The following is a 15000-nucleotide window of genomic DNA, read 5'->3' as shown; positions in this document are numbered from 1 at the left end:
TTACTTTTCTGACATTTTTGTCACTTTTTTCGACACTTTTGTGGCTTTCCCCCGATGTTTTTGTCACTTTTTGTCACTTTTTTGTCACTTTTTTGTTACTTTTTGTCACTTTTTTGTTACTTTTCTGACATTTTTGTCACTTTTTTGTCACTTTTCTGACATTTTTGTCACTTTTTGTTGTTACTTTTTTGTTACTTTTCTGACATTTTTGTCACTTTTTTGTCACTTTTTTGTTACTTTTCTGACATTTTTGTCACTTTTTTGTTACTTTTCTGACATTTTTGTCACTTTTTTGGACACTTTTGTGGCTTTCCCCCCATGTTTTTGTCACTTTTTTGTCACATTTATTTTGAAATTTTTGTCAATTTTTTTTACCTTTTTTTCACTTTTTTCAAAGTAGTTTTTTCTTCAAATGCTATAAAATTGCGTAAAACACCCAAATTCAATGACAGTAGTGAACGGATTATTTATTTCCTTGTTAAGAGCGTCGTTGGGACACTTTGTTTGAAAGCAAACCCAAATTTCTGATTCACAAACTCTTTGAAAATGGTCAGATTAGACCCGAGGACACCTGGAGGATTACACCCCTCAGTCATATCGTACGTCCTGAGTCGGGTGTATCGTTCCGTCCCCGACGTTGATGATGTTTCTGACGGATGTTTCTGGCGTGTCTCGTGTCTCTCAGGTGCACCTGTCTCCAGGGTTACCTTGGTAACGGTAAAGTGTGTTACGGGAACATCATCCAGCGTCTGAACGAGCTGAACACGGAGCCGGGAGGACAGTGGAGCGACCAGCTGAGCAGCGCCATCACTCTGCTCGGTACCTTTTTACAGTTATCACGGGCCACTGGAGGGGGGGGCGGGCTCGGGCCACCGGCCCTACCAAACATATAAAACGCCGTGTTACGTACAGGCAAACCTCCGTACGTTAACCTACGTGTTATTTATCAATTTACATGAGTAATATCCTCTCTTTGGGAATAAAGTCTGAGTTCAAAAGGTATGAGTCGGGCGCCCGGTTAGCTCATGTGGTAGAGCGGGCGCCCATATATATAGAGGTTTGCTCCCCGACGCAGTGGGCCCGGGTTCGACTCCAACCTGCAGCCTTTGCTACATGTCTTCAGCCGTCCTGTCAATCCAGAGGGGGGGGGCAGGCTTCATATTACATTACATTACAACTAGTTGTTCTGTATCTTCCATGTATCAATCGACCTTCTGTGTATGTGTGTGTGTGTGTGTGTGTGTGTGTGTGTGTGTGTGTGTGTGTGTGTGTGTGTGTCTGTCTGTCTGTCTGTGTGTGTCTCCAGGTCCTCTGGTCTGGCAGCTCCAGAATCTGGGACCTTTCACTCTGTTTGTCCCGATCAACAAAGGCTTCAGAGGAACTTCAGTAAGATCATTTCATTCATCCTGTAGTTTATCTCAAGTTACACAGTACAAGGTCTGTCTGTCTCTTTAACCTGTCTGTCTATCTGTCTGTCTCTTTAACCTGTCTGTCTGTCTGTCTCTTTAACCTGTCTGTCTCTTTAACCTGTCTGTCTGTCTGTCTCTTTAACCTGTCTGTCTATCTCTTTAACCTGTCTGTCTGTCTGTCTCTTTAACCTGTCTGTCTATCTGTCTGTCTCTTTAACCTGTCTGTCTGTCTGTCTCTCTGTCTGTCTGTCTGTCTGTCTCTCTTTAACCTGTCTGTCTGTCGGTCTGTCTCTCTAACCTGTCTGTCTCTCTAACCTGTCTGCCTATTTAACCTCTCTGTCTGCCTCTCTAACCCGTCTGTCTGTCTCTCTAACCTGTCTGTCTGCCTGTCTGTCTCTCTTTAACCTGTCTGTCTGTCTGTCTGTCTCTTTAACCTGTCTGTCTGTCTATCTCTTTAACCTGTCTGTCTATCTCTTTAACCTGTCTGTCTGTCTCTTTAACCTGTCTGTCTATCTGTCTGTCTCTTTAACCTGTCTGTCTCTCTAACCTGTCTGCCTCTTTAACCTGTCTGTCTGTCTGTTTGTCTCTCTGTCTGTCTGTCTGTCTGTCTCTCTTTAACCTATCTGTCTGTCTGTCTCTCTTTAACCTGTCTGTCTGTCGGTCTGTCTCTCTAACCTGTCTGTCTCTCTAACCTGTCTGCCTCTTTAACCTCTCTGTCTGCCTCTCTAACCCGTCTGTCTCTCTAACCGGTCTGTCTGTCTGTCTCTCTAACCTGTCTGCCTCTTTAACCTGTCTGTCGGTCTGTCTCTCTAACCTGTCTGCCTCTTTAACCTGTCTGTCTGCCTGTCTGTCTCTCAGTTGAAGACGCTGACTGCTGATTCGTCTAAAGCTAAGTACCTGTGTAAGATGCACCTGGTTGCCGGGGTGATGCCGTTTGACACTCTGAAGAAAACGGACGTCTTCTACACGCTGACGGGAAAATCAGCCGAGACGGACACATCAGAGGGGGTGAGACAGTTATTATACCATCAGAGGGGGTGAGACAGTTATTATACCATCAGAGGGGGTGAGACAGTTATATCATCAGAGGGGGTGAGACAGTTATATCATCAGAGGGGGTGAGACAGTTGTTATATCATCAGAGGGGGTGAGACAGTTATTATATCATCAGAGGGGTGCTAGCTAGCTGCCTGGCTATGTAGCCTAGCTAGCTGCCTGGCTAAGTAGCCTAGCTAGCTGCCTGGCTATGTAACCTAGCTAGCTCCCTGGCTATGTAGCCTAGCTAGCTGCCTGGCTATGTAACCTAGCTAGCTGCCTGGCTAAGTAGCCTAGCTAGCTGCCTGGCTATGTAGCCTAGCTAGCTGCCTGGCTATGTAGCCTAGCTAGCTGCCTGGCTAAGTAGCCTAGCTATGTAGCCTAGCTAGCTGCCTGGCTATGTAGCCTAGCTAGCTGCCTGGCTAAGTAGCCTAGCTAGCTGCCTGGCTATGTAGCCTAGCTAGCTGCCTGGCTATGTAGCCTAGCTAGCTGCCTGGCTATGTAGCCTAGCTAGCTGCCTGGCTAAGTAGCCTAGCTAGCTCCCTGGCTATGTAGCCTAGCTAGCTCCCTGGCTATGTAGCCTAGCTAGCTGCCTGGCTATGTAGCCTAGCTAGCTGCCTGGCTATGTAGCCTAGCTAGCTCCCTGGCTATGTAGCCTAGCTAGCTCCCTGGCTATGTAGCCTAGCTAGCTGCCTGGCTATGTAGCCTAGCTAGCTGCCTGGCTAGGCTTACAATGAAATCCAATGTCTGAACATGCTAGCGATTCAGCTAGCTGAACATTTTGAGTGTTTAAACTAACATGTACAGTGGTCTGTTTAGTGGCGTATGAGCCCTGACTGAGTTTCTGCGTCATATAAGTACCGATGTTAGTGTAGAAACATTTTAATCACATACTAATGTTCATGATACAGCTCCATAGTCAGTATATAACGGACCACCAGGTCCCGTGTCTCTGGACGGAGACCAGTGGAGGACATTAGAAGCTCTTTCCCGGTGATGGCTGAGCGTTACTGAGCAGCCTCCAACTGAGCTTGAAGACGTAGATGTGACGTGAGCAACCTGTCTGAAAGTTGGAAGTCTTCTGGTAGCTGTGCCAAGAGAAATCTCAATCATTCCCAATCTAGCAGAGACGGAGAGCGTAGGTATATGTAAGGAGATAACATAGACACAGGCTCATTATTGATCACTAAAATGATAGTTAACATTAGTCATTACACTTAAACAGCTGATGGAAGTCCAAACTGCCTGAGAGCTTCTCCTGTACTATACGGTAACTCCTCTACTATGAGACAGGAAGTCTCGTGGTTATGACCCAATCGTTAGCCTATTGTTATAAAAACGTCTGCTACGGAGCCATAACGTGAGCTACAAGGTAATGGAGCCTTTTATACATTGTCGTGTTTCTTTAGAAATAAACAACGGACAAATAGAGTCTTTAAACTCTTCAGATGTAAAGGTATTCTCTGTCAAAGTGACGTCAGAATGAATGGCAGTCAATGGGATGCTAACGGGATGCTAACGGGATGCTAACGGGATGCTAACGGGAGGTGATGGCTTGGTAGCATCAGAATAGCGCCATAGGAGCTACGCGTTGTTGACAGCTTACCCCCTTGTACAGCTCTGATAACCTCCGCCATCTTGGTCAGCGTTCTTTTGTAATTCCCGCCTCCAAACACAATCACGTGGACCTGATTGGTTCTCTCTTTCGGATATCGTCTCCATTCAACCTCAATGAGAGCGAAGCGAGATTTCGCCGTGTGGAAACCTACCCTGAAGTATATCTTTGTGTTGTCATCTTCCAGGACTCTCAGACTAAGATCCGTCTCCATGGCAGCAGGAAGAAGGGCGTGATCCTGCAGCCTGACGTGTTGGCGTCTAACGGGATGATCCACGTCATCAACAAGCTGATGGACAGCGTGGCGCCCACCGTGGAGAGCGACTCGGAGGTGAGTCGGCAGCTTCATCCTCCATCAGTCTCATCAACACAGCTGTGTTTAAGAAGTACTCAGGACTCATTCTCTGGAACTAGAGGGTGACACGGGAACTAGGTAACAGGCATCACCTGCAGGTCTAGGTAACATGTATCACCTGCAGGTCTAGGTAACAGGCATCACCTGCAGGTCTAGGTAACAGGCATCACCTGCAGGTCTAGGTAACAGGCATCACCTGCAGGTCTAGGTAACAGGCATCACCTGCAGGTCTAGGTAACATGCATTACCTGCAGGTCTAGGTAACAGGCATCACCTACAGGTCTAGGTAACAGGCATCACCTGCAGGTCTAGGTAACAGGCATCACCTGCAGGTCTAGGTAACAGGCATTACCTGCAGGTCTAGGTAACATGTATTACCTGCAGGTCTAGGTAACAGGCATCACCTGCAGGTCTAGGTAACAGGCATCACCTGCAGGTCTAGGTAACAGGCATTACCTGCAGGTCTAGGTAACATGTATTACCTCCAGGTCTAGGTAACAGGCATTACCTGCAGGTCTAGGTAACATGTATTACCTACAGGTCTAGGTAACATGTATTACCTGCAGGTCTAGGTAACATGCATTACCTGCAGGTCTAGGTAACATGTATTACCTGCAGGTCTAGGTAACATGCATTACCTGCAGGTCTAGGTAACATGTATTACCTGCAGGTCTAGGTAACATGTATTACCTGCAGGTCTAGGTAACATATATTACCTGCAGGTCTAGGTAACATGTATTACCTCCAGGTCTAGGTAACAGGCATTACCTGCAGGTCTAGGTAACATGTATTACCTGCAGGTCTAGGTAACATGTATCACCTGCAGGTCCAGGTAACATCTATTACCCTGCAGGTCTAGGTAACATGTATTACCTGCAGGTCTAGGTAACATGTATTACCTCCAGGTCTAGGTAACATGCATCACCTGCAGGTCTAGGTAACATCTATTACCTGCAGGTCTAGGTAACATGCATCACCTGCAGGTCTAGGTAACATCTATTACCTGCAGGTCTAGGTAACATGTATTACCTGCAGGTCTAGGTAGCATCTATTACCTGCAGGTCTAGGTAACATCTATTACCTGCAGGTCTAGGTGACATGTATTACCCTGCAGGTCTAGGGTAACATCTATTACCTGCAGGTCTAGGTAACATGTATTACCTGCAGGGTCTAGGTAACATCTATTACCTGCAGGTCTAGGTAACATGTATTACCTGCAGGTCTAGGTAACATGTATTACCTGCAGGTCTAGGTAACATGCATCACCTGCAGGTCTAGGTAACATGTATTACCTCCAGGTCTAGGTAACATGTATTACCTGCAGGTCTAGGTAACATCTATTACCTGCAGGTCTAGGTAACATGCATCACCTGCAGGTCTAGGTAACAGGCATCACCTCCAGGTCTAGGTAACATCTATTACCTGCAGGTCTAGGTAACATGTATTACCTGCAGGTCTAGGTAACATGTATTACCTGCAGGTCTAGGTAACATCTGTTACCTGCAGGTCTAGGTAACATGTATTACCTGCAGGTCTAGGTAACATGTATTACCTGCAGGTCTAGGTAACATCTATTACCTGCAGGTCTAGGTAACATGTATTACCTGCAGGTCTAGGCCATTTCAATACGTAATTCCTAACGGAGATCTTCTCACACTCAGAGCACACATTTCTCTTTCCCGCTCCCGAGGATTTCTAAGCTCTATTCCGTCCCCAACAGTGACAACAACACGCCGCAGCTGCAAGGACGGTGCAGAGACGCAGAGTATACACAGATGCGAAAGACCCAGAAAAGACGACCAATCAGAGCGGACTGGGCTTCTTCGGGAGGGGGAGGCTTAAAGAGACTCGGGGTCCTATCTTGCACCAGCTGCAGCGTAAAGCCCGACGCCAAGTGTCTTCGCTAGTTTAAGACCGACGCAGTTGTCAGTTTCCCGTCCAGCGTCCACGTCGTTTAAAAAACAAAAAAAAAGCCCATCCACCATGTTGTAGTAGGAACCTGACAATGAGCCTGATATGGGACCTCTCCTTTAGCTTCTGTGGGTTTTTAAGAAGAAATGATTGTGTTTTTGAAACCTATCAATAGTTTTTAGTTTATTTTATTTGTTTTTCTGCCTGTCTGTCTGTCTGCCTGTCTGTCTGTCTGTCTGTCTGCCTGTCTGTCTGTCTGTCTGCCTGTCTGCCTGTCTGTCTATCTGAGTTGGGGAGAAGTGAAACATGTCTTGTGTTCTCAGGAGAATCTGATGAAGATCATCTCTGACTACGGGAAATTTGACAAGTTGAAGTCGTTGTTGGAGGTACGTAGAGACCTCCGTCCTTCTGATTCCTGTCTGTCTGTGTGTGTGTGTGTGTGTGTGTGTGTGTGTGTGTGTGTGTGTGTGTGTGTGTGTGTGTGTGTGTGTGTGTGTGTGTGTGTGTGTGTGTGTGTGTGTGTGTGTGTGTGTGTGTGTGTGTGTGTGTGTGTGTGTGTGTGTGTGTGTGTGTGTGTGTGTGTGTGTGTGTGTGTGTGTGTGTGTGTGTGTGTGTGTGTGTGTGTATGTGTGTGTGTGTGTGTGTGTGTGTGTGTGTGTGTGTGTGTGTGTGTGTGTGTGTGTGTGTGTGTGTGTGTGTGTGTGTGTGTGTGTGTGTGTGTGTATGTGTGTTCACTGCTGGGGGGGTTAGGGTTAGGTACTGACCATTTTTCGGGACTCCCTCAGGTCACGGTATTCCCAATCAACAGACGTATCGTGAGGTGTCAGTGGTTCTCTTTTCTAAAACAAAATGCCCTCACCACATTACAGCGTCATTTCTTAATTTAATCGCCCCGCCCCCGTTGATTTCTCTGCTCTATCCGTCCCGAACACGTTACTGACCCCTCTGATCCGCATCCTCTTCACAATTCATAATATTTGCAGCGTGTAACTCCCTAGCTACGAGGATGTTGTCGTTTCCTGTCCTGGAAATGTGGTCCTGTCGATCCAGACTCAGGTCTCAGTAACTGGGTCTGGATCCAGAACCACTGTATGTGTGACCGTGTCTGTTTGCAGAAAGCTGATCTGGTCTCGGTCCTGGACCGTCCCGGGCCGATCACCGTCTTCGCTCCAAGCAGCTCGGCCTTCAACGCCTTGCCCGAAGGTCACCTGACGCACCTGAGCAGCGCCGAGGTCACAACACTGTCTGTCTGTCTGTCTCTGTGTCTCGCTCTCTCTCTGTCTGTCTGTTTGCCTGTCTGTGTCTCTGTCAGCCTGCCTTTCTGTCTGTCTGTCTGTCTGTCTGTCTGTCTGTCTCTCTCTGTCTCGTTGTCTGTCTGTCTCTCTCTCTGCCTGTCTGCCTGTCTGTCTGTCTCTCTGTCTCTCTGTCTGTCTCTCTGTCTCTCTGTCTGTCTGTCTGTCTGTCTTCCTGTCAGTCTGTCTGTCTGCCTGTTTGTCAGTCTGTCTGTCTGTCTGTCTCTCTGTCTGTCTCGCTCTCTGTCTGTCTCTCTGTCTGTCTTTCTCTCTGTCTCTCTCTGTCTGTCTCTCTGTCTGTCTTTCTCTCTGTCTGTCTCTCTGTCTGTCTGTCTCTCTGTCTGTCTGTCTCTCACAGAAACAAGTCTTCGCTTTTATTTTGAAACTTCAGTTAAACGCCTAAACATTTCTAAAACACTTTTATTCTGAAACTTCAGGGTCTCCACAAACTGGTGGAGCTGCTGAGGAACCACATCGTCCCGTCCACGGCCGTGAGTACAGCTCTACCTATTAATACTATATATATATATATATATATGTACTATCCCTGGACTCTGCCCGTGATGACTGGTGTTCCTGTCCCTAAAGCTGGAGGTGTTTAACGCCGTGTCCGGTCCCAGGGTTGTGACGATGGCCAATCAGGTTCTGACCATCAACGTGACGGAGAACGTAAGTTTGGATCTCGTCCCGTCTCGTTCCCTCCGTCTTCGCCTCAGTCTCAGCGATCTCTTTTGGCTTTTTAACCCTTGTGTTAAAATAAAACATGCTTTCTTTTTTCAACGTTTTGTTCGTCTTTTTTTCGACACTTTTCTCACTTTTATCCAAGTTTTTTTGTCACTACTTCCGATGTTTTTTTGTCACGACTTCCGATGTTTTTTTGTCACTACTTCCGATGTTTTTTTGTCACGACTTCCGATGTTTTTTTGTCACGACTTCCGATGTTTTTTTGTCACGACTTCCGATGTTTTTTTGTCACTACTTCCGATGTTTTTTTGTCACGACTTCCGATGTTTTTTTGTCACTACTTCCGATGTTTTTTTGTCACGACTTCCGATGTTTTTTTGTCACTACTTCCGATGTTTTTTTGTCACGACTTCCGATGTTTTTTTGTCACTACTTCCGATGTTTTATTGTCACGACTTCCGATGTTTTTTTGTCACTACTTCCGATGTTTTTTTGTCACGACTTCCGATGTTTTTTTGTCACTACTTCCGATGTTTTTTTGTCACGACTTCCGATGTTTTTTTGTCACTACTTCCGATGTTTTTTTGTCACTACTTCCGATGTTTTTTTGTCACGACTTCCGATGTTTTTTTGTCACTACTTCCGATGTTTTTTTGTCACTACTTCCGATGTTTTTTTGTCACGACTTCCGATGTTTTTTTTTGTCACTACTTCCGATGTTTTTTTGTCACTACTTCCGATGTTTTTTTGTCACGACTTCCGATGTTTGTGTGCTATAAAATGGAAAAAAACTTGATCATTCATTTAACTTGTGAAGAACGTTTGTTCTGTTTTTTTGTCACTACTTCCGATGTTTTTTGTCACTACTTCCGATGTTTTTTTGTCACGACTTCCGATGTTTTTTTGTCACTACTTCCGATTTTTTTTTGTCACTACTTCCGATGTTTTTTTGTCACGACTTCCGATGTTTGTGTGCTATAAAATGGAAAAAAACTGATCATTCATTTAACTTGTGAAGAACGTTGTACATATATCAAACATGTGTCTCCATGTTTGTAGTTCAGCATAATGTAGAACTACAACATGGAGCATCATTTAGAGACCTTTCCTTCAGTTGAGACCAGAAATCACAGAGAGTTGATTAGGAAATCTGATGAAATTAAGGAAACGACGGAGTCGTAGGTTGTCCTTTGAGACCCAGCAAACATGTTTCTGCTTTTTGTAGTTTTTTCTCCTTTTATTTTCAAAAAATATTTTTTGTTGATTTAAAAAAACGTGTGTTTTGTTTTTTTCGTCTGACATTTTTTGCGTTACTTTCTAGGTATTGTTTTAGCATTTACTTATTTTTTCTTGTTTTCAACTTTTGCTGTTTTTTTCTTATTTATTTCTTATTTATATTTCTCGTCTATTTCTTATTTATTTCTTATTTATTTTTTATTTATTTTTTATTTATTTTTTATTTCTTATTTATATTTTTTATTTTTCTTATTCATTTTCTTATTTATTTTTTATTTCTGATTTGTATTTCTTATTTATTTCTTATACTTTTATTTTTTATATTTCTCATTTATTTCTTATTTATATTTCTTATTTATTTCTTATTTATATTTCTTATTTTTCTTATTCATTTTTCTTATTTATTTTTTATTTCTGATTTGTATTTCTTATTTATTTCTTATACTTTTATTTTTTATATTTCTCATTTATTTCTTATTTATATTTCTTATTTATTTCTTATACTTTTATTTTTTATATTTCTCATTTATTTCTTATTTATTTCTTATTCATATTTCTTATTTATTTCTTATTTTTTCAGCGTTTTTGTCGGCTTTTTAACTTCAGAAAAGATCAGAAATCACAGAGAGCGACTGAACTATAAAACCTGAACTAATATTGAACGATCTTAACGTTTCACGACGAGGCTTTCTGCAACTTCGTAACGTGTTCTGTGTATGAATAAAGGTTGATTGGACAGGCTGTCGTAACGCCGCTGCTGTTTCCGTGTCCAGGGTCAGATTTTGGTGAACGGCGCGGCGGTCTTGGAGGCCGCGGTGGAAGCTAAGAACGGGCGTCTGTACGTGGTGGACGGCGTCCTGACTCCGCCCTCCATCCAGCCCGTGCTGCCCCACCGCTGTGATGTCACCGAGAACAAGATCATCAAGGTGACGTTTGGTTTTAGTCTCGCTTTGCCAGACCTTCCTCCACAGCACTGCGGAGGAAGGTCTGGTTAGTCCACACAGCATTCTGGGATGGGAGGATAACGTGCTCTGGGCTATTGGCATTTCCTTAAACCAATCACAATCTGGGAGACTCTGGGAGACTCAAGGAGACTGGGAGACTCGAGGAGACTGTGGGAGACTCTGAGAGACTCGAGGAGACTGTGGGAGACTGTGGGAGACTGTGGGAGACTCTGAGAGACTCGAGGAGACTGTGGGAGACTGTGGGAGACTGTGGGAGACTATGGGAGACTCTGGGAGACTCGGGGAGACTCTGGGAGACTCTGGGAGACTCGGGGAGACTGGGGGAGACTCTAGGAGACTCTGGGAGACTCGAGGAGACTGTGGGAGACTCTGAGAGACTCGAGGAGACTGTGGGAGACTGTGGGAGACTGTGGGAGACTATGGGAGACTCGAGGAGACTCTGGGAGACTGTGGGAGACTGTGGGAGACTGTGGGAGACTATGGGAGACTCGAGGAGACTCTGGGAGACTCTGGGAGACTCTGGGAGACTCGGGGAGACTGGGGGAGACTCGAGGAGACTGGGGGAGACTCGAGGAGACTGTGGGAGACTGTGGGAGACTCGGGGAGACTCTGGGAGACTCTGGGAGACTCTGGGAGACTCTGGGAGACTATGGGAGACTCTGGGAGACTCGGGGAGACTTGGGGAGACTCGGGGAGACTCGGGGAGACTCTGGGAGACTCGGGGAGACTCGCGGAGACTCGGGGAGACTCTGGGAAACTCTGGGAGACTGGGGAGACTCTGGGAGAATCGGGAGACTGTGGGAGAATCGGGGAGACTGTGGGAGACTGTGGGAGACTCGGGGAGACTCTGGGAGACTCTGGGAGACTCGGGGAGACTGGGGGAGACTCGAGGAGACTGGGGGAGACTCGAGGAGACTGTGGGGAGACTCTGGGAGACTCGGGGAGACTCTGGGAGACTCTGAGGAGACTGGGGGAGACTCGAGGAGACTGGGGGAGACTCTGGGAGACTCTGGGAGACTCGGGGAGACTGGGGGAGACTCGAGGAGACTGGGGGAGACTCGGGAGACTCGGGGAGACTCTGGGAGACTCGGGGAGACTCGGGGAGACTCGGGGAGACTCGGGGAGACTCAGGGAGACGCGGGGAGACTCGGGGAGACTCAGGGAGACTCTGGGAGACTCTGGGAGACTTGGGGAGACTCTGGGAGACTCGGGGATGAAGTTTCAGCATCGCTGCATTTAATATTTGTGTGATTGTTTGATGATCTTTTCATTCTCAGGGTGAATGTGTCGGCTGCTCCAAAGTCAAACTGTCTCAGTGCTCAACGGGAGTTTATACGGTAAGATGTCTTCACACTCCAGAGACTCGACCAGCAGCTGCAGAGATGAACGGATTAGTCATCAACTAATAATCCATTCATCAGTTTCAATCTTTTTTTTAATGATAAAACATTTAAACGTCTCTGATGTCAGCTCGTTAAACGTTTCTTCTCTCCTCTGGGACAGGAAACTGAGTCCTTTCTTCCTTCTCTGCTTCCTTTTTAATGTCTTCTTTCCTTCCCTACCTCCTTCCCTCCTTCCTTCCCTCCTCTTCCTTCCTTCCCTCCTCTTCCCTCCTTCCCTCCTTCCTTCCCTCCTCTTCCCTCCTTCGCTCCTCTTCTTTACCTCCCTACCTCCTTCCCTCCTTCCTTCCCTCCTCTTCTTTCCCTCCCTACCTCCTTCCCTCCTTCCTTACATCCTTTATTCCCTCCTTCCCGCCTCTTCTTTCCCTCCCTACCTCCTTCCCTACATCTTTCCTTCCCTACCTCCTTCCCTATATCTTTCCTTCCCTACCTCCTTCCCTACGTCTTTCCTTCCCTACCTCCTTCCTTACGTCCTTTATTCCCTCCTTCCCTCCTCTTCTTTACCTCCCTACCTCCCTCCTTCCTTCCTTCCCTCCTTCCCTCCTCTTCCCTACCTCCTTCCCTACGTCTTTCCTTACCTACCTCCTTCCTTACGTCCTTTATTCCCTCCTTCCCTCCTCTTCTTTACCTCCCTACCTCCTTCCCTCCTTCCTTACATCCTTTATTCCCTCCTTCCCGCCTCTTCTTTCCCTCCCTACCTCCTTCCCTCCTTCCTTACATCCTTTATTCCCTCCTTCCCGCCTCTTCTTTACCTCCCTACCTCCTTCCCTACCTCCTTCCTTCCCTCCTCTTCTTTCCCTCCCTACCTCCTTCCCTCCTTCCCTACCTCCTTCCCTACCTCCCTACCTCCTTCCTTACGTCTTTCCCTCCCTACCTCCTTCCCTACCTCCTTCCTTCCCTCCTCTTCCGTCCTTCCCTCCTTCCTTACGTCCTTTATTCCCTCCTTCCCTCCTCTTCTTTCCCTCCCTACCTCCTTCCCTCCTTCCTTCCCTCCTCTTCCCTCCTTCCCTCCTCTTCTTTCCCTCCCTACCTCCTTCCCTCCTTCCTTACATCCTTTATTCCCTCTGTCCCTCCTCTTCTTTCCCTCCCTATCTCCCTCCCTCCTTCCCTACCTCCTTCCCTCCTTCCCTACCTCCTTCCCTCTTCCCTACCTCCTTCCCTGCCTCCCTACCTCCTTCCCTACATCTTTCCTTCCCTACCTCCTTCCCTACCTCCTTCCCTACCTCCCTACCTCCTTCCCTACGTCTTTACCTCCTTCCCTACCTCCTTCCCTACCTCCTACCTCCTTCCCTTCCTCCCTACCTCCTTCCCTACCTCCCTACCTCCTTCCCTACGTCTTTACCTCCCTATCTCCTTCCCTACCTCCCTACCTCCTTCCCTACCTCTTTCCTTCCCCTACCTCCTTCCCTACGTCTTTCCTTCCCTACCTCCTTCCCTCCCTCCCTACTCCTCCCTCACCTCCTACCCTCCTTCCCTACCTCCTTCCCTCCTTCCCACTCCCTACCTCCTCCCTACTCCTCCCTTCCTCCCCATCACCTCCCTCCCTACCCTCCCCACTTCCTTCCCTACTGCCTTTACCCTCCCTATCTCCTTCCCTACCTCCCTACCTTCCTTCCCCTACCTCCTTCCCTTCCTCCCTACTCCCTCCTCTTTCCCCTACCTCCCTACCTCCTTCCCCTACGCCTTACTCCCCTATCTCCTTCCCCTACCCCCTACCTCTCCCTACCCTTCCCCTACCTCCTTCCCTACCTCCCTACCTCCTTCCCTACCTCCCTCCTTCCTTCCCTCCTTCCCTCCTCACATACTCCCTTATGCTGTGTGTTGTTCAGGGCTCGTCTACGTTTGGATGTCTTTACGTGATGTCCTTCAGTGGATCAGCTCTTCAGATCCCGGTGACGGGCTGCTCGCCGCTCTGCAATGCCACCATCACGGTAACTAACGGCAACACCTGTCAGATTACAGATGTTTCTACGTGTGGGAGGTGTTGACTCTTCCACTGCTCATATTTTAATTTTTTATCATGCAAAGAAATTATTTTGTAACATCTGACGACGACAACATCATCTTCTCTGAAATTATGTGTGTGTGTGTGTGTCTGTGTGTCTGTGTGTGTGTGTGTGTGTGTGTGTGTGTGTGTGTGTGTGTGTGTGTGTGTGTGTGTGTGTGTGTCTGTGTGTGTGTGTGTGTGTGTGTGTGTGTGTGTGTGTGTGTGTGTGTGTGTCTGTGTGTGTGTGTGTGTGTGTGTGTGTGTGTGTGTGTGTGTGTGTGTGTGTGTGTGTGTGTGTGTGTGTGTGTGTGTGTCTGTCTGTCTGTCTGTCTGCCTGTGTGTGTGTGTGTGTGTGTGACTTTGTGTGTGGTGTTCAGACTCCAGCGTGCTGTAAAGGTTTCTACGGTCCAGACTGTAGTCCCTGTCCCGGCGGGTACCAGACTCCGTGCTCCGGACACGGTCAGGTCAGAGACGACATCACTTCCTGTTAAATAAATAAATAAATAAATAAATCAGGGATTAAAAAAAATATGATGTGTATATTTGACACTATATATAGTCTATATGTATATATATATATATATATATATATGTATATATATATATATATATATATATATATATATATATATATATACATACATATAGACTATATATATATATATAGTCTATATGTATGTATATATATATATATATATATATATATATATATATATATATATATATATATATATATATATATATATATATATATATACATACATATAGTCTATATATATATATATAATGGAGGAACTGGAAGTGTGTTTGTGTTTCAGTGTGTGGAGGGGATCGGGGGAAACGGATCATGTTTCTGTGATCAGAAGTTCAGCGGCTCCCGCTGCCAGTACTGCTCCTCCTCCAGCCGACACGGACCCCGCTGTGACTCACGTACGTCCCGCTCACTGTCTCAATGTTCATGCAAAACAGAGAAGGTGACGGTGGCGGTTTTAACCCCCGTGTTGGGTTGTCTGTGTGTGTGTGTGTGTGTGTGTGCCTTCCCTCCCTCCTTCCCTACCTCCCTCCTTCCCTCCTTCCCTCCTCTTCCCTACCTCCATACCTCCTTCCCTCC

At 46.6% G+C, this 15000-nt stretch overlaps 1 protein-coding gene across 1 annotated transcript in view; it reads left to right on the top strand.

Annotated features, from left to right (window-relative positions):
• stab2 (stabilin 2) overlaps positions 1-15000 on the top strand; it is an 89163-nt gene that overhangs the window by 14764 nt on the left and 59399 nt on the right. Inside the window, exons 10-22 of the mRNA XM_078271729.1 lie at positions 686-819; positions 1307-1386; positions 2268-2417; positions 4247-4390; positions 6649-6711; positions 7441-7557; positions 8055-8108; positions 8206-8286; positions 10311-10463; positions 11780-11839; positions 13732-13833; positions 14267-14353; positions 14708-14819. Coding sequence (XP_078127855.1) covers positions 686-819; positions 1307-1386; positions 2268-2417; positions 4247-4390; positions 6649-6711; positions 7441-7557; positions 8055-8108; positions 8206-8286; positions 10311-10463; positions 11780-11839; positions 13732-13833; positions 14267-14353; positions 14708-14819 — 1337 coding nt within the window. The remainder of the gene's footprint in view (positions 1-685; positions 820-1306; positions 1387-2267; positions 2418-4246; positions 4391-6648; positions 6712-7440; positions 7558-8054; positions 8109-8205; positions 8287-10310; positions 10464-11779; positions 11840-13731; positions 13834-14266; positions 14354-14707; positions 14820-15000) is intronic.

The sequence above is a fragment of the Sander vitreus genome, chromosome 2 (assembly GCF_031162955.1).
Source record: "Sander vitreus isolate 19-12246 chromosome 2, sanVit1, whole genome shotgun sequence".
Taxonomy (NCBI): domain Eukaryota; kingdom Metazoa; phylum Chordata; class Actinopteri; order Perciformes; family Percidae; genus Sander; species Sander vitreus.
The sequence above is the reverse complement of the archived record's forward strand: the minus strand, read 5'-3'. Positions and strand labels throughout refer to the sequence as shown.